This window comes from Gouania willdenowi, chromosome 1 (genome assembly GCF_900634775.1).
Source record: "Gouania willdenowi chromosome 1, fGouWil2.1, whole genome shotgun sequence".
Classification (NCBI taxonomy): Eukaryota; Metazoa; Chordata; class Actinopteri; order Blenniiformes; family Gobiesocidae; genus Gouania; species Gouania willdenowi.
In genome coordinates this window covers 21,735,185-21,756,256 of record NC_041044.1, presented here as the reverse complement: position 1 = coordinate 21,756,256, position 21,072 = coordinate 21,735,185, and the positions used below count along the sequence as shown (strand labels likewise).

General features: G+C 38.5%; 1 protein-coding gene and 1 pseudogene across 2 annotated transcripts in view; one reads left to right on the top strand and one right to left on the bottom strand.

Moving 5' to 3' along the window:
- The window catches only part of cntln (centlein, centrosomal protein), a 105,759-nt gene that overhangs the window by 16,517 nt on the left and 68,170 nt on the right, over positions 1-21,072 (top strand). For both annotated transcript variants that reach the window (XM_028457186.1, XM_028457195.1), the window contains exons 9-12: positions 294-521; positions 9,043-9,177; positions 14,482-14,604; positions 17,860-17,981. In XM_028457186.1, coding sequence (XP_028312987.1) covers positions 294-521; positions 9,043-9,177; positions 14,482-14,604; positions 17,860-17,981 — 608 coding nt within the window. The remainder of the gene's footprint in view (positions 1-293; positions 522-9,042; positions 9,178-14,481; positions 14,605-17,859; positions 17,982-21,072) is intronic.
- Positions 3,608-3,725, bottom strand: LOC114472413 (uncharacterized; annotated as a pseudogene).

Here is a 21,072-nt window from a genome sequence, read left to right as displayed (position 1 = left end):
TACTTTCAAATTCAATACCAAGTGTTGAAACTCTGTTTCTAGTGGCACAAAGCTCAGCCCCTACATATGTTTGATCTGGTAGACTGGTTGACATTTTACAACATCTCACCGAAATTTAAAAAAAAATCCTAAAAACTTGTTACTTAAATAAATACATGAAGACATTTTCGTTAATCCATAAATGTATCAGTAGTCATTCTAATCTATAACTGGACATTCTTTCTGCAGCTTCAGAACCTTTCTGACCTACAGTATAGGAACAGCATTGACTTTTCTTTTTATTTATTACGCAGCTTTACAAAGAGTTGAGTCAGTGTTACCAGGCTCTGGTGTCCAGTGAGGCCAAACTTCGACAGAGTCACCAAGAGCTCAGTGACCAGGTGGCTCAAAAAGACCAATATATCTCAGAGCTCCAGGCCCAACTACAGCAACAGCAGGAACTACTTGTTCAACAGCAGCAGCAACAACAGGCTCAGCCACCACCTCTGCATCCCTCAGCACATAGACAAACCAACTTTAAGGTATAGTAGTACCCTATGTAGACTTTACTCTGGTGGCCCCTCAGGGCCGCAGTATGTACTAAACTCCAGGCTTACATGTGTTTGTATATTTCTTTCTTATGTAACTTTGCTACAAGATGCTTTACGTAAAATACCTAACACTTTCTAAATAGCTAATCTTACACCAGAAACCTAGTTTATTGCAATCCATTTGTCAATTACTTCTCTTCACCTAGCTTCTAATTGTTGTCAGGTACAGCTGTGTGTAGGTGGATGAGCAGGCTGTGTAATAACTGACAAGCAGCAGTATGGCCTGTGGTGGTGGTCTTTAACTGAGAATCATTCGTTTGATATTGCTCTACTTCACCCTTGATCTATCCATCCCTCTTAGCACCAATGTCTTTTATGTCAGCTATCTGATCTTCTCTCGGTCTCAGTCCGAGGCACTCTTGCGCTCTCTGACTTACTTTATCAATCTACTTTCTCTCCTCCCACCCAAGGAACTGGAAGTCCTTTTAAAACACTCCATTCAGACGGTAAAGACAGATATGGGATGGAAAGAGGTGATTTAATTGGAGGCCAGTAACGCTCTTGAAGATGATGTTAGAGTTACAGTTTTACATCTGTCAGTCAGCGGTGGTTTGGCTTTGACTATACCTTTGAACTGTCACTTCAAGGCAGTAGTACCTTTTATTGGCTTCTCATGATATGGCGATAGATCTTAGACCACACACTTGGCACAGAGCAGTCACTGTTTTTTTTACTCCTGGCCATTTTATGGTGTAGGATTCAACAGGGTGTTAAACATCTTTCTCCATTTTCATCCGCCAACTGCATAATTGTTGCATATTTGTTTACTCCACTAACATCTTTTATTTCATCACATTGCAAAGGACCAACTGGTAATTTATCTTGTCATGTTAAGGAAACCTGGTTTGAGAGAATTTGAAATATAAAAAATTGCAGGTGATTTTAACAGAGGTATCCATTGGAGCATGAGTACACTTCATTTATAAAACGATAGAGGTAGTCACCCTCTAAATATGAGTGATTAGTATAGTGATGTCCCGATACAACTTTTTCACTTCAGATACGATACCGATATTGCAGCCTTGCATATTGGTCGATATCGATATCTATCCCTTACAATGTCAGCATGAATCATAAATACTTTTATGACTTATTTTGTAGTGTGGAATGTTAGAGAAGGCTTGATCAAGTGATGTTACTCAAACAGAGAATAACAGTAGGTATGAGAAAAACTGACCCGTTTATTATTAACTAATTGGTTACATACATTTTAACCTTCAACATAATATCTACAGTATTCTACAATTGAATAAATATAATATAACATATATTGGGGGTCTTAGATGCAGTTCGATGAAATCCGATATTTGTTTTCTGGCTGATATCGGATCGGGACACCCCTAGATTAGTAGTATTTGCCAATGATGCTGTGCGACTGGGGAGTAATTAGGTTTGTGATACACAATATTGTTGGCATGTTATCGACCGATATTGGCTTTAAAATTAAGTATCTGACATCGGCCATTTCACCGATATAACTAACCGATAAGAAAACATGCTACATATATGATGTCCTATAGACATCATATACAGTATGTAGATGCCCTATTGTACGTGGAGAGGCGTGACTAAGCACTGCGAGGAGTGCTTGCAAATCAATGGAGAAAAGACATTCTCAAAGTAGAATTTTTCACTGAATTTACCAATTTTGATACGGTTTTATTCTTTCCATCATATATAGCTAGGCCTGTAGCAGCTATGTATGATGGACCAGGACATCTCCCATGGGCCAACCTGATGTTTGGGCCGCAAGGGCCAGTGTTCACCTTTTTTTGGCCGGTGTTCAGTCATGGCACTGGGTTGATCACGTATGCTGCTACAGCTGTCCCTGGCAGCTCTTTTTTTCTTTTTTTAATGCTGGTTGAAGGCATGAAACACCAGGTCTGAAAATGAGTCCCACTCCGGCCCTGTATATAGCTATGACACAAAATGCTAGCTTGTAAAAATGTAGTTTTTACCTCTCAAATACACAATTTAAAGAGTTAAACAAAGGTTACAGTCCATTTCTGCTTTGTGTCTTATGTCTCACTTGCCAATGAGCCAACATAATAGTGAGTATGCGAGTATGCAGAGTAATTATGTATGTTAATTCCACTACAGAAACTAAATCATCTCTGCAATTAGGTTTGAGGGAGAAAATATCCAAATCGGTTATTGGCCAAATGAGCTGTAAAATATCAGCATATCGGATATCGGCCAAATATCGTGCATTTCTACAAGAGATGATAGGATTATGAGCAACAAGTGGCTCAGTTCTCATCCTTTTTATAAAGATGTATCTATCTTTTGGTGAAATATGACTTGGATTTTTTCAAAACTGAAACCCCCTTGACTGTGTTTGTGAAAAGATAGATCAGAAGTTAAGTGAGTTACAATCATCCCCTCACACTTAACCCTGTTAATTTAACCAGCCGTAAATTTAAATGGATCATTTAGTCAGTGATTAAATCCAGCACTGCAGTGTAACTGCTGTAATTACCACTAGATTTAGACAAAAGGAAGTTTCAGGTGTTTATGTGCAGAACTACTGTACGCTAAGTACTTACTGTGGTAAGTAGGAAGTTTCTTTAAATCTTTACTTTTCTTTGTGACCAAAGATGACTTAAAGTCAGAAATCATGACACATTTTAACTGCTGAATACTTTTTCAATATTCAGTTGCTCTGCTGTTTAAACAAATGTTGCGCACTGCTCCTAAGGGATGGGTTAAATACAGAAGAGAAATTTCATGTATGTAGCAGTATGTAAAATAATGTTCTCTTCTGCATTACATTTCTCACAAAAGTGAACAGGTTATATATTACAGAAAAAGTGTGCTTTTTTGGACACTCAAAGTCGCTTTACAGAATTAAGGAATTATTCTTTTCACTGGTAAGCTACTATTGTAGCCACAGCTGCCCTGGGGCAGACTGACGAAAGCGAGGCTGCCATAGTGCGCCATCGGCCCCTCCGACCATCACCAACACTCACTCACACACTAAGGACACAATGACAGATACCACTAGGGTGACTGCCACCCCACTGTGGCACCTGGAATTCTCAGTGGTCTCCCATCCACCTACTAACCAGGCCTAGACCTGCTTAGCTTCCAAGATCTAACGGGATCTGGAAATGACAGGCTGGTATGGCCACAGTATACTTTGGATACAAACGCCTTTTGAAAATGCAAACAAACACCTAATTGCAATTCCTGTAACAACTTCCCCTCAATCATTTGTTAAATTCAATGGGTGAGGTTGGTATGGGTTGATTTAATTTTAAGTGTTTTGTTGGAAGCAGTAACAGAGGAGGAGATTTTAGTATGATCCAGACTCACTGTTCTACGTTGCCCTTCATGATGATTGGTGTTTTTTTTTTTTTGTTTTTTTTTTTAAGTTTTTGAAATACAAAAAAAAAAATAGGAAAACATTAGGCTTTTTTTCTGAAATGACTTCAATGATTTATTATTGTTATTTGTATATGTAAGTATCTTGTATTTATGTGTGTTTTCTATATGTCAGATAATATTTGTATCCAGGACATAAATACATTTATAATGTCAGCCTGATGCCCTTCTTTCTTAGCTGCAGGGGATGGCTTAACGTCAGGCACCTGCATGACCCCCAATGCTCAGTGAGATGCACCCCGGACAAATTACCTGACTGGGAAGCTTTGGGTTGCCAAGTTGGGTGGTCACCATCTCAATTCAGATGGCAGGAAAAATAATCCATTGCTGGCCAAATTTTGGTAGCCTGAAAATGAAAATCTTAATGACTACCACTAAACAGCAGCATTGCACAGTATTTACAGCAGCTAACAACTGGCCTCCATCACAGCTGAGCGGTGATTAAAGACTAACATTAGAATGTGTAGGAGACCTCAGGCTTTCTGGAAACATCTCTACACTGAATTAGTGGTAGGATGTTAATAGTGTGGGCAGCTTCTCAAAACACTGCTTCTGCTCTCAACATTTGAGGGATGGAAATTAAGCGATGCACATTTGCTCCAGTAAAGTTTTATCTAAAGCTAATAAAAACGCACCTGTGTCCTTTAAATGGGTTACTGAAAACTTATTGCAACGTAGTGCGTCTTTGTCAACTCTTGTAAACACAAACATTTGAATAGTGAAACAAGTCCCAACAAGATTCTTTTTGTCTTCTTTTTGAACAATATTTTAAGGTTTCATTCATTCTGACACTTATTTGTCTGAATAAATTAATTTTTAGCATATTAAAGCTGCTATCCAGAGTTTCTCAGAAACGTCTCGATGCCCCGCCCTCAACAGCTCCACTTCCTCCCACTGCCTCTGCCAATCTACCTCCGCATTGCAGAACATAATAAGGTTGCATCAGGTCACATTGGTATAGGTTTATGTGTCAGGTAAGAGCCAAAGTCATATTTACCTGTTTGCTGTTGTGATGCGCGGCCTTGTTTCCGTGCACAGTTCTGCATTCACTTTGATTGACAGTTTCAAAAACAGGAAGTCGAAGCCTATTGGCTGGGCGATCACGGCGCTCGTTTCCATTTGAATAGGGGTCTATAGGGCGAAGGCGGGACTTGTATACATTGACGTATATGAATGACCAGACCATAGTGAAAGACTAGTTCGGTATTTTTTCGCATTTCAAAAGAATCATACATAAACATAGATTTCTCAGAAACTCCGGATATCAGCTTCAATAATGAAACAAACTCTCTATTTCTCTATCTTTATTATTGATTTATATATTTTGATGACCTTGAATGGTCCTAATATTGATGTCTGTTGAAAAGATGCCTAATGAGTTGTTACACTTCCAGTAAATAAATATTAACAACCCACTCTGTTTTCCCAAACTACTAAACCTCCACATGTTAGATCCAACTTTCTTTGCTAAGATTATACAGTACTCTCAGAGTTATTATTACATTTTGTTTCTGAAAGGTGAACACAAAGATAAAACTCGGTGTGTGTTATCAGCACAGAATGTACAGCGTGCAATAGTGTATTTAAAAACTGTACGATATAGCTTTTTACCGTTATAAAGAATTTGATGAAATACACTTTGAAAAATTTAATCCAGAAAAATTCACTATTGTAAGTTTTTGATAAGGCAGACTTTTCCCTTTATTTTCTGTTCAGTTGTTCTCATGATGTTTAATAGTACAGATGGATTCAAAAGGGATGGTTTGGTCTTTTTCGTTCAGTATATTCTATTTAACATCTTTACCTAAGTAATTCCTGGAAGAATGGACAACGACACTATCCTCTTTTTTTTTGAAAAGTGGTTAGGTAGAAATTGTAATAAAAGTAATTCTCATCAGGTTTGTGGAAAGAATGTTTCAGCAGGTTTGTACTTTTTGTATATTTTACAATTATCAGTTCCTTTTTTTTCGTTTCAGACTGTTATCATTACACAATATTGTATTTATTACTTGGTCTGTGATTCTGCACTTGATGCAGGACCAGGACCAGAGACAAACTAACAAAGACATAACTCATACACACTCAGTGGCTATCATTTGATGAGAATCTCTCTGTAGCATCACTTGCTTCATCATTGAAGCACAGCCATGTGCTACTGAAGAGTTTTTGGTTTACTAAGTCTGTCTATATGGGTCTTTAAATGGCTGTGTGTGTACACACAAAGGCTACTTACGGTGGACTGTCCTTTTTTAATTCTCTTTTGGCTTTGCTACCAATAAACATGGGCTCCTTTAGTGTATACACACACACACACATATCGTAAAGAATCCCCCTCTCCGCTGCTAAATGCACCATTCCTAGTGGGGAGCAGTCCCCCGCACATCCCTCACTTCTCAGACCTCTTTAATCACTTCTTCCCAGATAAATGTGCTTGGTATTGTTTGAGCAAGCATTTATGTATGCATGCAGTCGCGTGTGTGTGTATGTTTTTGCATGTGTGTTTGAGTGTGGCCCCTCCTGATTATAGCTGCTCCATAATTAACAGTGATCAGATTTGTTTTGTGGCATAAATGGTGCATGTGTAGAACATTAGGCCTGGCAAGTCTCATTTCGAATTCTGCTCAAGGGCTCGGCAGCAGACGGGTCACGAGCATCAGGGAGCACAATCACAAGCCTCGCTCCATATGGTCCTGCCTGGCGCATCCTCACCAGCAAGGGCCTGCAGTGCCAGACAAGTTCCCCCAATAACCTAATAGTGTTCAGTAATTACCAAGGCCAGCTTTTTCATTTTCCCCCCCCACCCTCCTCTCCTGCCTGAACCTCCTCCCAACCAGTCTCTGCCTCTCTCTTTACCACACCTGCACGCTACCTACTTTGCGTCTACTGTCATTCACTTTGCCCGTTGACTGGTTGCTCTTGTTTGCTTGTTGTAGTTTTTACAGAAAAACTTTTCTTTTTCCTGTTTTCTTTTTGATGAAAATAAACAGAAAAACATCAGGCCCTCTTACATTAGTTGAAATCTAAATTGCTTCATGTGGCTAATACTGAAAAACACATCGCATCTTCTCGCCTGTCTGGAAATTATAAATAATTGTAACAGATGCGCCAATATGGCCAGCCTCCAATAAACGAGGCCCTAGATAATTTGACCAACCCCTTTGACAGGCCAATTTAATAAAACATGAACAAAATCTTCCTCTCTAATAATTTATCATCCCCTCTCCTCCCCTTTGGTTAAAGTTGATTACCCTGGCAGTTAACAAGGTCACGCCCAGATGCCAGGGTTTCTGATAATACAATCAGGACTTGTTGAAAAATAATAACAATAACAATAATAATAATAATAATAATAATAATAATAAAAGGTTTCTCTGTCAAAGGGCTTTGACTTGGTGATGTGTTGATTGGAAGATGATGTTGTGCTGTTATTTATATCACACCACCTCATTTCAGACTAAAGTAAAGACAAACATTATGCGCAGGAGGTGGAGTCGAGAGGTGTGTGGGCGTATAAATGTAATGCCACAATAAAGGTCATCAAATGAGTCCGTACAAAGTGAATGTGTTGCACACACCATGTGGCAATTAAATATAATAGTCTCCAAAGTAGAGATCATGCTGTCTTTATTAATATGTTGACAAATACACACACACCCAACTGTGATGAAGCATATTAACATAACACCGGTGGTAAAAAATAAAAATAAAAAAAAAAAAGTGGGAGAATGAAGTATAGATTGGGGTGAAAGTACAGTTACTTGATCTTTTAGAAGCGTGGCTTGTTCTTTATCGGCTGCTTTAGTTGTTGATGCTGCATTTACGGTTTTTGTAGTTTTACACTTTTCTTTATTGAAGTCAAGGTTGTGAATAGTTAATACACTTCTAAAACTACATCTTTATTGTTTTACCAAGTGTACTCCACGATCTGAAATTCACCAACTGCTATATCAGTGTTTTTCTTCTAATTGTATTCTGCTGCAGTGTTCATTTTGTGACTAAATGCAAACAAAATTAGATGTTGAAAAGGAAAATAGAACTGGATCAGAAAAACTTTTTGATAATAGAAATAATCCAAACTGATTTTATTTAAATATGTTTATAGGCAGAAGTAATTTTGGCCGAATACATTTTCTGCAGATATAGTCGACTAGAAACGATTACGAACTTAGTCATCTGAAACTTAAAATAATTTTGATTACTGAAATAAGATCAAAACTAAATTCATTTTTTTATGAAGACTAGAAGTAAGATTAACTTGAAATGTCCTGCTTTATTGGGCACTTGGTATGTTGTCAACAAACCATGAATCTCACCAATAGTTTTTGTAAATGTATCATCTTAAGAATGGATTTTTTTTTTGTCACCAGTTGAGCACTACAGCCTAACCCTAACCCGGCTACAGAAATGTGATTGTCTGATCTGAGGGCCAAAATATTAATATTTATACTGTATTAACATTTAGAATAATGACCAATCTTAACATTGATACAGGATGAAGGGATTACCGGTAGTGTGTTTTTCTTCTCATTTTGTATACATTTTTGTTGTTGTTTTTTGAGGGATTTTGTTGTTTTTTTGTTGTCATTTTTCTCTCATTTTGTGTTTTTTTTCTGTCGTTATGAGTGTTTGTGGAGTGATATACAGTAGTTATTTTTTGTGTTTTAGGAGTCATTTGTGTTTTTTGTTGTTAATGTTGCAAATCTGTTATTTTTGAGTATTTTTGCAGTCCTCTTGTGTATTTTTGTTGTCTTTTTTTGTATTTTTGAAGTCATCTTTTGTATTTCTGTTGCTTTTAATGTTGTAAATCTGTTATTTTTCAATATTTTTGTGTTGTCCTTTTGCAGTTGTCTTGTTTATTTTTGTTGTCCTCCTGTTATTTTGTATGTTTCTGGGAGTCATTTTTTTTTTGTTTACTTTGGGGGCCGCTCAAAAGTAAACAGAGGACAGCATGTGGGCTCCCAGGCAGCCAGTTGCTATAAGCATTTAAAATCTTTTTAATTATTTTATTTAAAATTTCCTCAGCATGTTTATTTTCTTCTCCATGAATCAGCTTTGTCTCATTCTACAGGTGATGGAGCAGGCTAATGGAACAGATCAGAGATCATCCTCCAACTCTGACCAGGCCTCTGCTCAGAGTTCAGATCCCAGGCCAGAGGACAAGCCTTTATATCAAAGAAGCCTTGGGTCGGTCAGAAAACAGCAGGTGAGTCCCCACACTACCGATAATCATGTTAAAAGCAACACATGGATGAGCAGCTAACATGCCCACACTTGCTCATTACCAATTTGCTCAGATTAGATCAAAGCTACAGGAAAAGGGTATGAAGAAAGAGATCTGTTGAGAATCATGTGATTTACTTGGCCCAGTATCTGCCAACCTTTGTCTTGAACTCTTCCAACACACACATATAAATACCCCTCCTACTGTGACCAGGCCGGCGTGTGCTGCTGGTTTCACGCATGCCTTGGGCTCAGGCACTGGCTAATTTACTGCCTCAGCAGTACATTATGAACAAGAAAGAAGCTTTTGATCTTCTCAGTATTCCACTCATAAGTTTGGCAGGACGTGATTCTAGATGGCCTCACATATTCTGAAGCTGGCCTAAGGACACTTTGTTTGATTTATATTCCAGTTCTCATTATAACTTAAATCGAAGTCCTCATCTGGGTATTTATAAATGTAGTATAATTAAATACTATTGACATTTCCTCATGTGCCTTTCTTTTTCAGAGATTCTATGATATTTGCCCTAGGACACAACTCACAGGCAAACATTATCAAGTTGTTGTTATGCATCTTCAATCCTCTATTAAGAAATGGAGCAATTATATTACCTAAGAGTCTGATACTAATGCAGTTTTCACAAGGGGTGTTTTGATATTCACACACTGGATTAAAACATGTGACTGAGGGATACATTTGTGCATCTCGTTTTCAGCAGAAAATTTTCATTTTATCTGTTAAGAAAATATTTATCTTGCACTCGTATGTGTATGTGTGTGGTATCATAGCAAATGCAATCCACAAATGCAATACAAATTACCTAATGTCTATCAATTAAATAAGCATTTATCACTAATGCTAATGCTACTAATGCTTTGATTTAATGGTTTTTACCTAATATACCTGAAATAATCCTTCTGATTAGTTAATAAAAAGCGGTGACATGGTTTGCTTGCTAAGAATGATGTGCTACAGTGGTTATTTATTTCTCATTTATATTAAAATTACATTTTTGTAGCGTTTTAATCAACAACTTGATTCTCACTCCTCTTGTAATTTGTTTTAGGTTTAACTTAAAACATTGTACTCCAATTCAATTATTAAGCATGATAAATAATGATAAATATTTATTTATCCTAATTCTAAATATGAAAGTGTTTGATAGAAGTCACAAAGTGGCTATGTTTTTTTTTTTTCTTCTACATTTAAACAGTAACTACTCAAGGTGAAATGTGATTTAGGCTTTTCAAGTGAAGTGCAAAACTAAAAAAAAATCTGATTTTACAGATATCCCACATTCTGCTTCCCAAACCCCTTCTTTTTTTTCTCTTAAAGAAAAAAAAAAAAAAAAAAAACCTGGCTGTGGAAACAAAAATCATGTTTGAGGTAATTAATTGGTAAGGATGATATTTTTATACCCAGGTCATGTTTCGGGCTTGGCTTGAAGGTTGCGTCTTTTCCTGAAGAGTGTGTTTTTTTTCTTTTCTTTTTAAGGTCTGTTTTGTCCTGCAAAAAAAAAAAACTTAGCATTTTAGGCAGAGTTTCTGTGTATGTGTATGTCTCTGTTATGCTTCCATTGGACTGGCGACCTGCGCAGGATGCATCACTCTGCTATCCATAATACAAAAGATATAGAGGTTTGATAGGTACTGGTAGTCACTAGAGTTGGATCCTATGCATTCATTTTAGTAAGACTCATTCATTGATGCTCAGCTAGAATTCACCAACTAACTACTCTGTCCATTGTTTAGCTGATACGACAGGCTTTTGAAAACCTTTGCTTTTTGTACACCCTCACAAAATAATCTATTGATGTATATATCTATATCCATGTATATGTATCTGTGCGCTCAGCTTTGAAAACTCCGGATGCACACATGGCATGCTGCTGCAATCATAAAGAAGCCCATTGATGGCCGTGACCCCTCTCTGCAAGATGGAGGAGGCAGTCGATAAGATCTTTAGTCTCTGCTTTAGTATAAGCTTTTAGAAAATTAGATTTTTATTCAAGCTTGTTACTGAACTTTGTGCAGATGTCTTTTTCCCTACTCTTAGAGCATGCTGCTCAAAGGTCAGACCATGGTCTTCAACCAACCGCTTAGCTGAGAGAGACAGTGTGGGCTTTCATTTGCCTCTTGTTCTCAACTTTTCTTTAAGGCTTGTCTTGTTGAGCATTAACTTTGTTGTCTCATGACCCCAAATTTCTTTGTTCTCTCTTTTTTTGTTTCCTTTTGTACTGTGTTCATCTTTTAAAGTATTTATTAATTTGTAAATCTTGGTTTAGTTGAAGAGCATGGCATGAGTCGAGTCAATGACAATTATTGTAATAAATTTCTTTTTTTTTGGCATGTTAGCCTCTCACTCAACTTTTCTTTTTCCGTTTTGTGGTCTGGAATATGGTTTCCACCTGCATTGGAGCTCAGTCAGTTTCTTTTTATTCGTTTGGCAAAAACATGCAATGGTTAATCTCCTTTGGCTTTCACTGTATACATCTTTATGTAAATGAGTCAGGGTCTTAGGGCCTTGCACCCTGAACAGATCCCTAGTTTGTATACAGCGAACCTGGTTAGAACATGCAAACTCAACACAGAAAGGTGGTTGGAAACTGACTCAGTTACCAATGGCCACTTAAAGCTGCAGTTTGTAGAATCCTCTCTCTGCTCAGTTTTGAAACCGAAAGTTAGCCTCCCTTACCGGTGTCTTTTGTGCACGCTCTTAATGACTTTTTTCTCCATAGAGACTAGTGACAAATGTATGGACTTTATCTTGTGTTATTGGAGAGTTTCCTGGTGTTTTAGAGACTCTGACATGAATACTTGTAGTTACTGTCCTGACCAGCGGCTTCTGTTGACAACTCGTCCCCGCCAGAGAGCTCACACATGCGGCCGTGATCCCAGCTGCCGCTCAGAACGAACTGACAACCACCACTCTGCGTCCAGACTGAATTGCGTCTGTTCTTTCCACCCTAAATAAGCTTCTCTTAGGTTTACATGCGATGTATCCTGTCTGTTTTCACTCTCCCTCTGACACCAGTATGTGCAGCGGCCCCTCCACAAAGCGGTCTATTCTTCCTCAGTATGTGTGGGAATTTATTCTGTTTCTTCTCCACCTCGGTCTGCCTTTTTCCACTTGACTTGCTGTATAGCTGTTGTATCTAATGCTGCGATGGAGACTTCTGCTGGTACATCCGTCATTACACTTTTACTACCGATGGTACCTGAATGTGCCTCACTTCAGTTGAGCAGCCAATAGTAACGCCCAAAACAGCTTATGAAGCACACGTGTTTGTAGAAAGATCTCTGATTGGCTGAGGTCCAGCGTCAGGATTCATAAATTTCATTTACTGGATCAGGAGAAGGAGAAGAGATTCACTGTCCACTCAGAACACTTTGGATTACAATTTGCTCAAAGTTGATAATAAATTTTTCACCAAATGATGCCAAAAAGCCTTACATACTGCAGCTTTATGTATAGCTGTCACTGTCATCAAGCTGAGATTAAGAGTCTTGATATTAAATATTATTTTAGAAAACAACTGTTTCCCAATTGGGACTTTGTTAGTCGGGCTTTATAATAAAAAGAATATTACTTTTAAGTTAAGTGTGTAGTTGATTTGGATTCCTTATTTGGCCTGATGCTATTCCCTCTTCTACAAACACACTAAGCCAGTTGGCTTGCCACTCATTCAGAATATGCAGATCAATCTGCTAATTAGTCACGTACAGTCATTAAGCCTTGGTTCGAACACATGGTTGGCATGCATACAGGTAAGTAGGCAGAGCCTAGCGGACCAGGTCACTGGAGTCAACTACAGCCGGAGGGCACATTCCTAAACACATTTCCTTACTTTGATTATATTGTCACCAGCCATTTCTCTGTAATAGACATTTAAATAGTTCAATTAGTTAAATTTGAAGGGTCAATTGCTGTATGGTAATTTAATATGTATATAAATCTTCTTGTTTATTTAAATATAAAATATAGTGAATAATCTATGATTTTAGCCTAGTTTTAATGATAGAATGTAATCATTGTTATCAACAAATTTACGGAACAAAAAATTGAGATGTAAGAAATCCCAATTACTAAGTTTATTATTGGTTGAAGAATTCAGGAGGAAATTCCCAAATTTTACCTAGTAATATAGCCAAAAACTGTAACATTCATGTATATAACAGGTACATTTTTGTTTTCAAGTCAAGTTTTTAAATTTGTTAGTAAATAAATCATTATACCACACAATTATTACACAAAAAAAAATTAATTATTTGTTTGGTTTTAACATACTGTACGAAAACATTCAAAAGGGAGTTTACATTTCAGTCCTTCTTTCTTTCTCATAGAACACAATGATTTGAAACGAGCTAAGTAATGAGCCTGATTTTTTAAGCTGGACTTAAACTTAAAACAAAACTAAAATGTAATGATGCAGGTGTGTGGGTGTGGTTTTAAATTTTTAAAGTTTTATCATTAACCTCCTCACTTTGTTGCCCATCCCCTTTCTCTGCATATTTCTTATCGACTTCTGCCTAAGGACTGTTGTTCATTTAGTCGCATTGCATATTTTAGCCTGCCATCTGGTCAGCCCTGGCTGGCACTGCAGGGTTCCTCCCATCCTCTCATATTCATATTCCAACAGCATATTGTTCCCACTGCTTTTCTACAGTGCGGCCCCAGTGCTTCGTTTCTTTATTTATTTTTACAGAAGAGACTGGCTAGTGAACTGCACCCCCTCCTAATCGGCAGCTCTTCCAGTTGTCCTATCAAGTGTAACCTGGAGGCCCCTCGTAGAGCAATTAGAGCGGCCTCCCTGCCCACCTCTTGTAATGAAGCCCAGCACATTCTTGAATCTATAGCCCCTTTAGTCTCCCCTAATGGGACATCATTATTGTCAAAGAAACAATGTAAATGGAAATGAACATACTCATTAGCCAGTCGCAGGGAGAAACCTTTGCTGCTCTCAGCTTGCAACTCCTACTTCCAAACACTCTCTCTCACACGCACGCACGCACACACACACAAAACACGGACGCACACCTCCTACCTTCCGTTTCTGTGCACTGCTGCTCCAGCTTGGTATATTTTTCTGCCTGTATGTTTGTGTGCGTCTCTGATCATGTTTTACTCAAGGTGAGAGGGGAATAAATAGAATATAGATAATTCCATTGTTGGCATTCACTCAGTGTTGCTACAGATGTTATTTGTTGCATATTGTTTTGCCCATCTGTATAAGTGAAGTGTTCTAAATTTTCAATCCGGTGTTTGTCGGCTTATGTGTCTCAGGGTGCTCATGTGCAGCGGTCCAGGTCTTTATCCCCAGCTAACAGTGTTGGACCAGGGAGAGGGAAGGGAGGAGAAGGAGCAGAACAGAAGCTTCAAGACCTGAAGGAGTTACTGCAGTTGAAGGTAATCGCTAGTTAATGTATACAAAATATATATACATATATATAAAGATACAAATACATTTAAATTATTTGCATCCGTCAATTGATCTTTTATATAAACCTGTCCTGTTGTCACACTAGTTGTCAGTACACACACACACACAAACACAATTACATATGACATGCTCATTTATCCTCACAGTAATTTAGGGTCATGCAAACCCACAACCTTTCAGCAGTAAGTGCAAAGAGGCCATCTTCCATTATTATTATTTTTTTGATAGAGAGTCCTTCAGAGCTGTTGATGGCCTTACTTCCTCTAATGCAGTGTTCAGGAACATTTGTTTCTCTTTGATTATGTACTTTGGCCCACACTGAAAGTACTCCACTCTACTTGCTTGACATTATAAAAGCTATATAATTCTGCAAAACTACCGAGCAACTATTGAGTATCAAAAAGATGAGAGAAAACCCATTACACGACCAGAATTAGCTTGTAGCCAAGTTCTGCTTGTCGATCTGACACAGTGGCACTCAAGAGGTACCTTCAGTCAAGACGTTCAGATGGGGTTTCAACTTCTCTTATGGTAAATTTCTTGTTTTGATTTTTTTTTTTCCATCATAGAATTCTGTTCAAATTGATGTCTAAATTACTGCTGCCAGTAGAGCCTGCCCCTGGAACATAGTTAATGATATTAGCAATCAATAACAAATCATTTCAAATGGGAAGTTTATTATAATTATTCTATCATTTGCACAAATTGTTGTAACAGCCTCCACTTTAGCTGTTTACTGTTACCAATGTGATTACATCCAAGGCTTTTTTTTTTTTTGCAACCACAAATGTGCAAAGCAATGACCAATCTGAGAAGCTTGGAGTCATTTTAGTCACTATGGTCTTCTGCACCTCAAGCCCTGATGCGCAATTGAAATATGAGTGGCACTTGCTTTGCAAACTGCTGGAGCTATGGACAAACACGTAGTATGCACAAATTATTTTCTACACTTTAAACTTTCTTTTTTTCCAAAGGTAGTTTATTTTCCTGAGATCATTTCAAAGCGACACAACTGCTTTAAAATTATGTTCAGTAAACAAACAAAAAAAAACCAACCTTTATTGGCACTGAGGGGTACCAGTCACAAGTCTGGCCTAATGGAGCTTGTTGCTGCGGCCAATAATGTTTACATGATTGCTGCCATCATCAACTGCTGGGTTGGAAAAACACTGTACCACTCAAAGCATCCGAATGGTACAATTGTGATGCTGTGGCTGTTTTCTCCATGACCTTCTTGTACAGCAACTCTACTACACACATTCTTACCTGTGAGTACACACACAAGCAAACGTATGTTAGTAGTGAAGTCGGTGGAAAGAAAAGAGGAGCTTCTCTTTTGCAAGAGAATTAAAATTAATATATAAATGATTAAATTAAACTGTCTTTTCTTCCTATTGTCTATATAGACTTTTTTTGGCCTTGTATTACTTTGGCAATACTCCTAAGCTTGTATTTCTTGTTCATGTCTGTGGCTGACCAGTGAGTGAGTGACTATCAAAGGTCATTTTCCTTTGAACACAATCCCAGGAAGAGATTAGGCACCATTTCCTTGTCAGATCTGAAGTGTCTGAATTACATCACTGGCAGACACTTAGACAGTCGTATTCAACATGGATTCAGACAACACGCATGGCGGTCTAAGTTAATGATGCCATTTACTTGTCTGCCAGCTGAGAGGCATTTAGCAAAGGTATGCACAGAAAATCGTGACCCCGGTAATGAGGGCATTAGTTCAAAACACCATTTACCAGTTTTGTCCTTCGTTCCCCTCTGTCGTTTAGTGACATGCCCTCCATCAGATGCACTCAAAGCTTTACCTACACCATGGTACACTATGGTGCTTCACTCTGTAAAGACAGTTGTTGTGCGGTTGATCCTATCCACTTCTTTCCAACAGACTGCCTTTCAAATTGGGTACAGCAGCCATACCATTGACATGTTGACCTTAGCAGTGAACAGCAGACAAACAAACAATTCTGTCAGTAATGGCCTCCTATTTTTCTGCTGCACACTTTCAAGTAAAAAGTAGCTGTAACTATGTAATTATTTTTCAGCTTGAGAACATCCACAGTCGTGCATGCTGTCCGTGTATGAGGGCGTATTGATCGACAGGCATGGGAGTGTGGCCTGATGACCAAAGCTGGGTCGCACAAGGGAAGCTCTATAAGGAGCCTGGGAAGTCATGGTGTTGCTAATGCTCCGCCACTTTCTCTATCCCACCCATTTCATTCCTCCATCAGTCAGCCACAACTCTTTAGTATCCTCCATTAGTCCCCGTTTCTTCCAGTTAACACTGCTCTGCTCTGGTTCCTTTCATTATAGCCTTGTTTGCAGAGGTGGGGGGCATGCTTGAAGGGGCCGTGGATGTCTTGCAGATGTCCTCAATGAATAATCTTTGCCTGGGAAAATCCATACTTGTCACATTGGCAGTGTTGATGTGCATCTTGTGTGAGCGCACACCCGTTGTGTGTCAAGTGCATGTTTGTGTGTACTCTCTGTTCTCTTTGTCCTTGTTAATAATAACAGGGCTGAGGTCTCGCATTTCCCTCTCTGCAGGATAGCCATGTCATATCAGCAGTAAACAAGCTCCTTCCCTTCAGAAAGCGCTCGACAACTCTCCCTAGCCCTGGCCACTCAAGCAGAAACCTGTCCTGCACTTCTCCTTTCACTTCTCTTTTTGCAACACACTCTCTTTCTCTCTTACTTTCTAATTTATCTGTTTTTGTGTCTCTCTTTCCTCTACTCTCACAAGCTGACTTTCTCTTTTTCCCACCTCTGTTCGTCCTGCCTGTTGAAACGGTTTTCTCCTTCTCCCTCACTGTTAAGGTCAATGTGATGGGGAAGGAGAGATGCTCCCGACAGTAAAAAATCTATATGTTGTCTTTTCTTACTCCTATTTAGGAGTAGGAACCCAGTCTTGCTATGTTTTAATAGATGTCAACAAGAGTGTCGGCAACAAACCCACCACCAGAACCCTTCCATCACAGCACATGTTTAAATGACAGTAGGGGAATGGAAATAACTTTGCCAGATAAAGTGTTTCTACTGTGTGTTTTGTTATTAGATGAACACACTTGTTGCGCTTACATGTCAGTACAAACATCCTTTGTCTCAAATTAATTTGAAACATTGCCCATTTATTTTAAATGCTTCCTTTTCTGTATGGTTTTGTGTTTTACTTAGTCTTGAATAAAAATAAAAATGAATACTGTGATTTACAGATTGAAGAGAATGAAGAGCTGAGAAAAGCTCATGACAGACGCCGTGAACGCCTGTTCTTGATTCAAAGCCACTACAAGGTGTTCCGAGAACAACTGAAAGAGATGGATAAATCAGGTGGCCTGTGAGTATTCTGTTTACACTCATGTACTTCATTTGGGAAACATGGATTAGCTCAATAAGCCTTTTTACATTCTGGAAGTGAGCATGCGCGACCTGAGGGGCTCATAGGGCGAGAGTGATATAAACCTAAACAAGCTTGTTCACTCTGTTGATATTTCCAACCTAATGATGTTTGTCATGTTATTCCAGTGATCTTTTGTGTTTTAATAGTGTTTATATTATTAATATTACACATAATTGGACTTGAGGAGGTGACCAGGGTTTTCCTCTGATGCCACTTTCGGCCAATCTGAGCACTTTTAAAAACCGATAGGAGCAGCTTAGCAGCTGTGCCGAAGCAAGGACAGTCCTCTTGCTTCCACGCAGGTGACCTCTTGTTGACTAAAACGCCAACTACCTGGGTCTCCAGTGGGCGGAATTTGGACCGTATCCGGGAATGATGCACATATCCGAGCACTTTGTAAAACCGATGAGAGAAACAGTATTAAAGCGACAGACCTCCTCTGCTTCCTGTATTTTCTGTATTTACCTTTATTGTTGGTAGTTTGTTTTTTTCGTTTGGATGTTTGTAGTTGTTTTAACAACTGTAAAGTGTCTTTGAATTTTTGAATTGTGCTTATAAATAAAATGTATTATTATTATTGATGGGACAAGCGAGTATGAAAAGGACAGTGTGAGTTCTCACTTTGAAAAGGTAAATTTAAGAGGTACACCATTCACTAACCAAGTCCATGATTATTTTTATTAACCTTTTTTTTTTAATTTCAAATATATTTATTGAAGGTATTACAAAAGGCTATAAGCTATTCATTCATTTTTCATATACATACATACAGAAAAAAATTAAACGAACAAAACATGCACAAACAACAGAAAAAGGATGAACTTTAGCTTTCACTAGAAGTACTTGTCCTTATTGCAATATAATAAACTAAACAAAAAAAATCTAAATGAGTGCCCACCCCTCTCGTACCCCACCCACGCCCTCCCATAGACTGCACATATCAACTATCTCTAAGAAAGGATATCAAGGGCTGCCAGATTTTTTCTAATTCAATCATATTGACATTTTTGGCATGCCTTATTTTCTCTAAAGGAAGTGTGTCAATGAGTTCTGTGACCCACATTTAAAAATAAAAAAAGGGCAACTTTTCCTTTCCACAGTTAAAGAATAAGTTTCTTTGCAGTAATTAGTGCATATGATATGAGGCTCCGTGCTGCATGACCAAGAGTTTCTGTCTTTTAAAATATTCCAAAAACTATGAGGAAAGGGTTTGTGTGTGAAAAGGCTTATTGCAATGAAATGTCACCTCGTGTTGGATCTGTTGGTTTCGCACGGCAAAAGACATCAAACCTTTAACGACACAAAGCAACTATCAGTTCAGCAAAGAAGCAGTGAGTGGGAGATATTTTATAGCACATAACTTACTTCCTTTACACTATTGGCTCATTTGAAAAACTACAACCCCCTGAAACTACTTACATGTAGTCTTTGGGTCCCATCGCTCACCACATGTTCTCTTGACAGGACCCGAGTGCTGGTTTTAGGAAAGAATAAGATATTCCTTCCTTTTGTAAAGGTTTTAAGCACAGTCAATTTGCGCCATTTCAAGCCAAGTGTGTGTATGCTTCAGCATCTCTTCTCCCTTAGCGCTCATTAAGATGTGAGAGCCAAAGGCTGGAGGTGTCTGGTCCTTTGGGTACTAGGTGTTTGAAAAGGCCTGTGGAGAGAAGATGGAAAAGAGAGGAGAGAAAGAGCCTTTTTAGTGCTTAGACCTGTTATCCTTCTTACCAGAAACCACACAATATTGTTTACACAATGGAGAGAATTTATTAAAATGTCATTAACATCCTGTTCTTTTTTTCTCCTCTCTTTTAATTTTCTTCCTTATACTAATGTCTGTAAGACCTAAACTTTAGCTAAAGGTACGTACAGTATGTTTGGCGGTCGTGCAGCAAAATGTTGACCCTGTCAGCTGTTTTCTCTCTGGGTTAATTAAAGAAAATCACAGTGCAATGTGAGCCCGTGTGAAAGTGGAGTTGGTGAGAGAGAGTGCTCAGCCCTAGGCTTGACTTGGCTCATGTTAGCTAAGCGCAGGCTCAACAGCATGTGTCTTTGTCAGTGGGAACAAAGACGGAGATGTGGCGAGACGACTTCAACGGCAGTTTGGCTGCTGTTATGCGGTTATCAAAAAAGAAAAGAAAAATGAAACTGTTAGAAAAATTGATCATCTGCTAAGTAGTGCAACATATCCAAGCCAGTCAGAAATATGTATTTTTTAATTAAACAAGTATTTTGGACATTAGAAGGTGGAGAAGTTGAATCCATTGGGTCAGTGTGTGCTTATCAGCTTTTTGTGACTGATTTGACATGAAGAGGCAGCTTTGCCCTTTTCAGTCAGCACTTACCATGTCACCACCCAGTCACTCAATGCTATGATCTTGGTATTCATTTGGCATTAAGCCACATATTTGAACCACTGCTAAACCCACAGCCTAAATGAGAGACAATAGAAGATGACTTAAATGCTCCCATTAGTGCTCGAAAATCAAGGCTCTAACAAGTCAGCGGGGATAGGCGTCGAGTCTCATTGCATTTCGAGCTTGTTAGGGATTTCCAAGTAGCTTCCATGCTGTGTTGTTGCTTTTTTTGGGAAGATGCGGGGGGGCGGGTTAGCTCCCCTTTTGTGTTAGGAAACATCATGAAACTAAAGGCAATGCAGTCCTGTTTACATCCATACTTGTATACCTGTTCTGTGCTGCGTATGTTGTTATAATCCTGATTCGGACAAGTTGCTGGAAAGAAATGCTAACATCGTGTGCAATAATCAGTCCCACCTAAATCAAACTAGTAGCCAACATCAAAACAGACAAAGGTTTAGGTTGCCTCATCCTCATGCAGGGGCAGTGCAACATTCTATTCCCAATGATGGTACACTGCCATTAAACATTACTGTACCCCAATATTTTCTCAAAATGGCATGAACAAGAGGGGTAAAAGCCAACTTCTTATTTATTTTAGAGGTGGGGAAAAAGTTTTTTAATCAGACTGGGGATGATGGGGGTGAGCAAATGAAATTAAAGGTTATTAA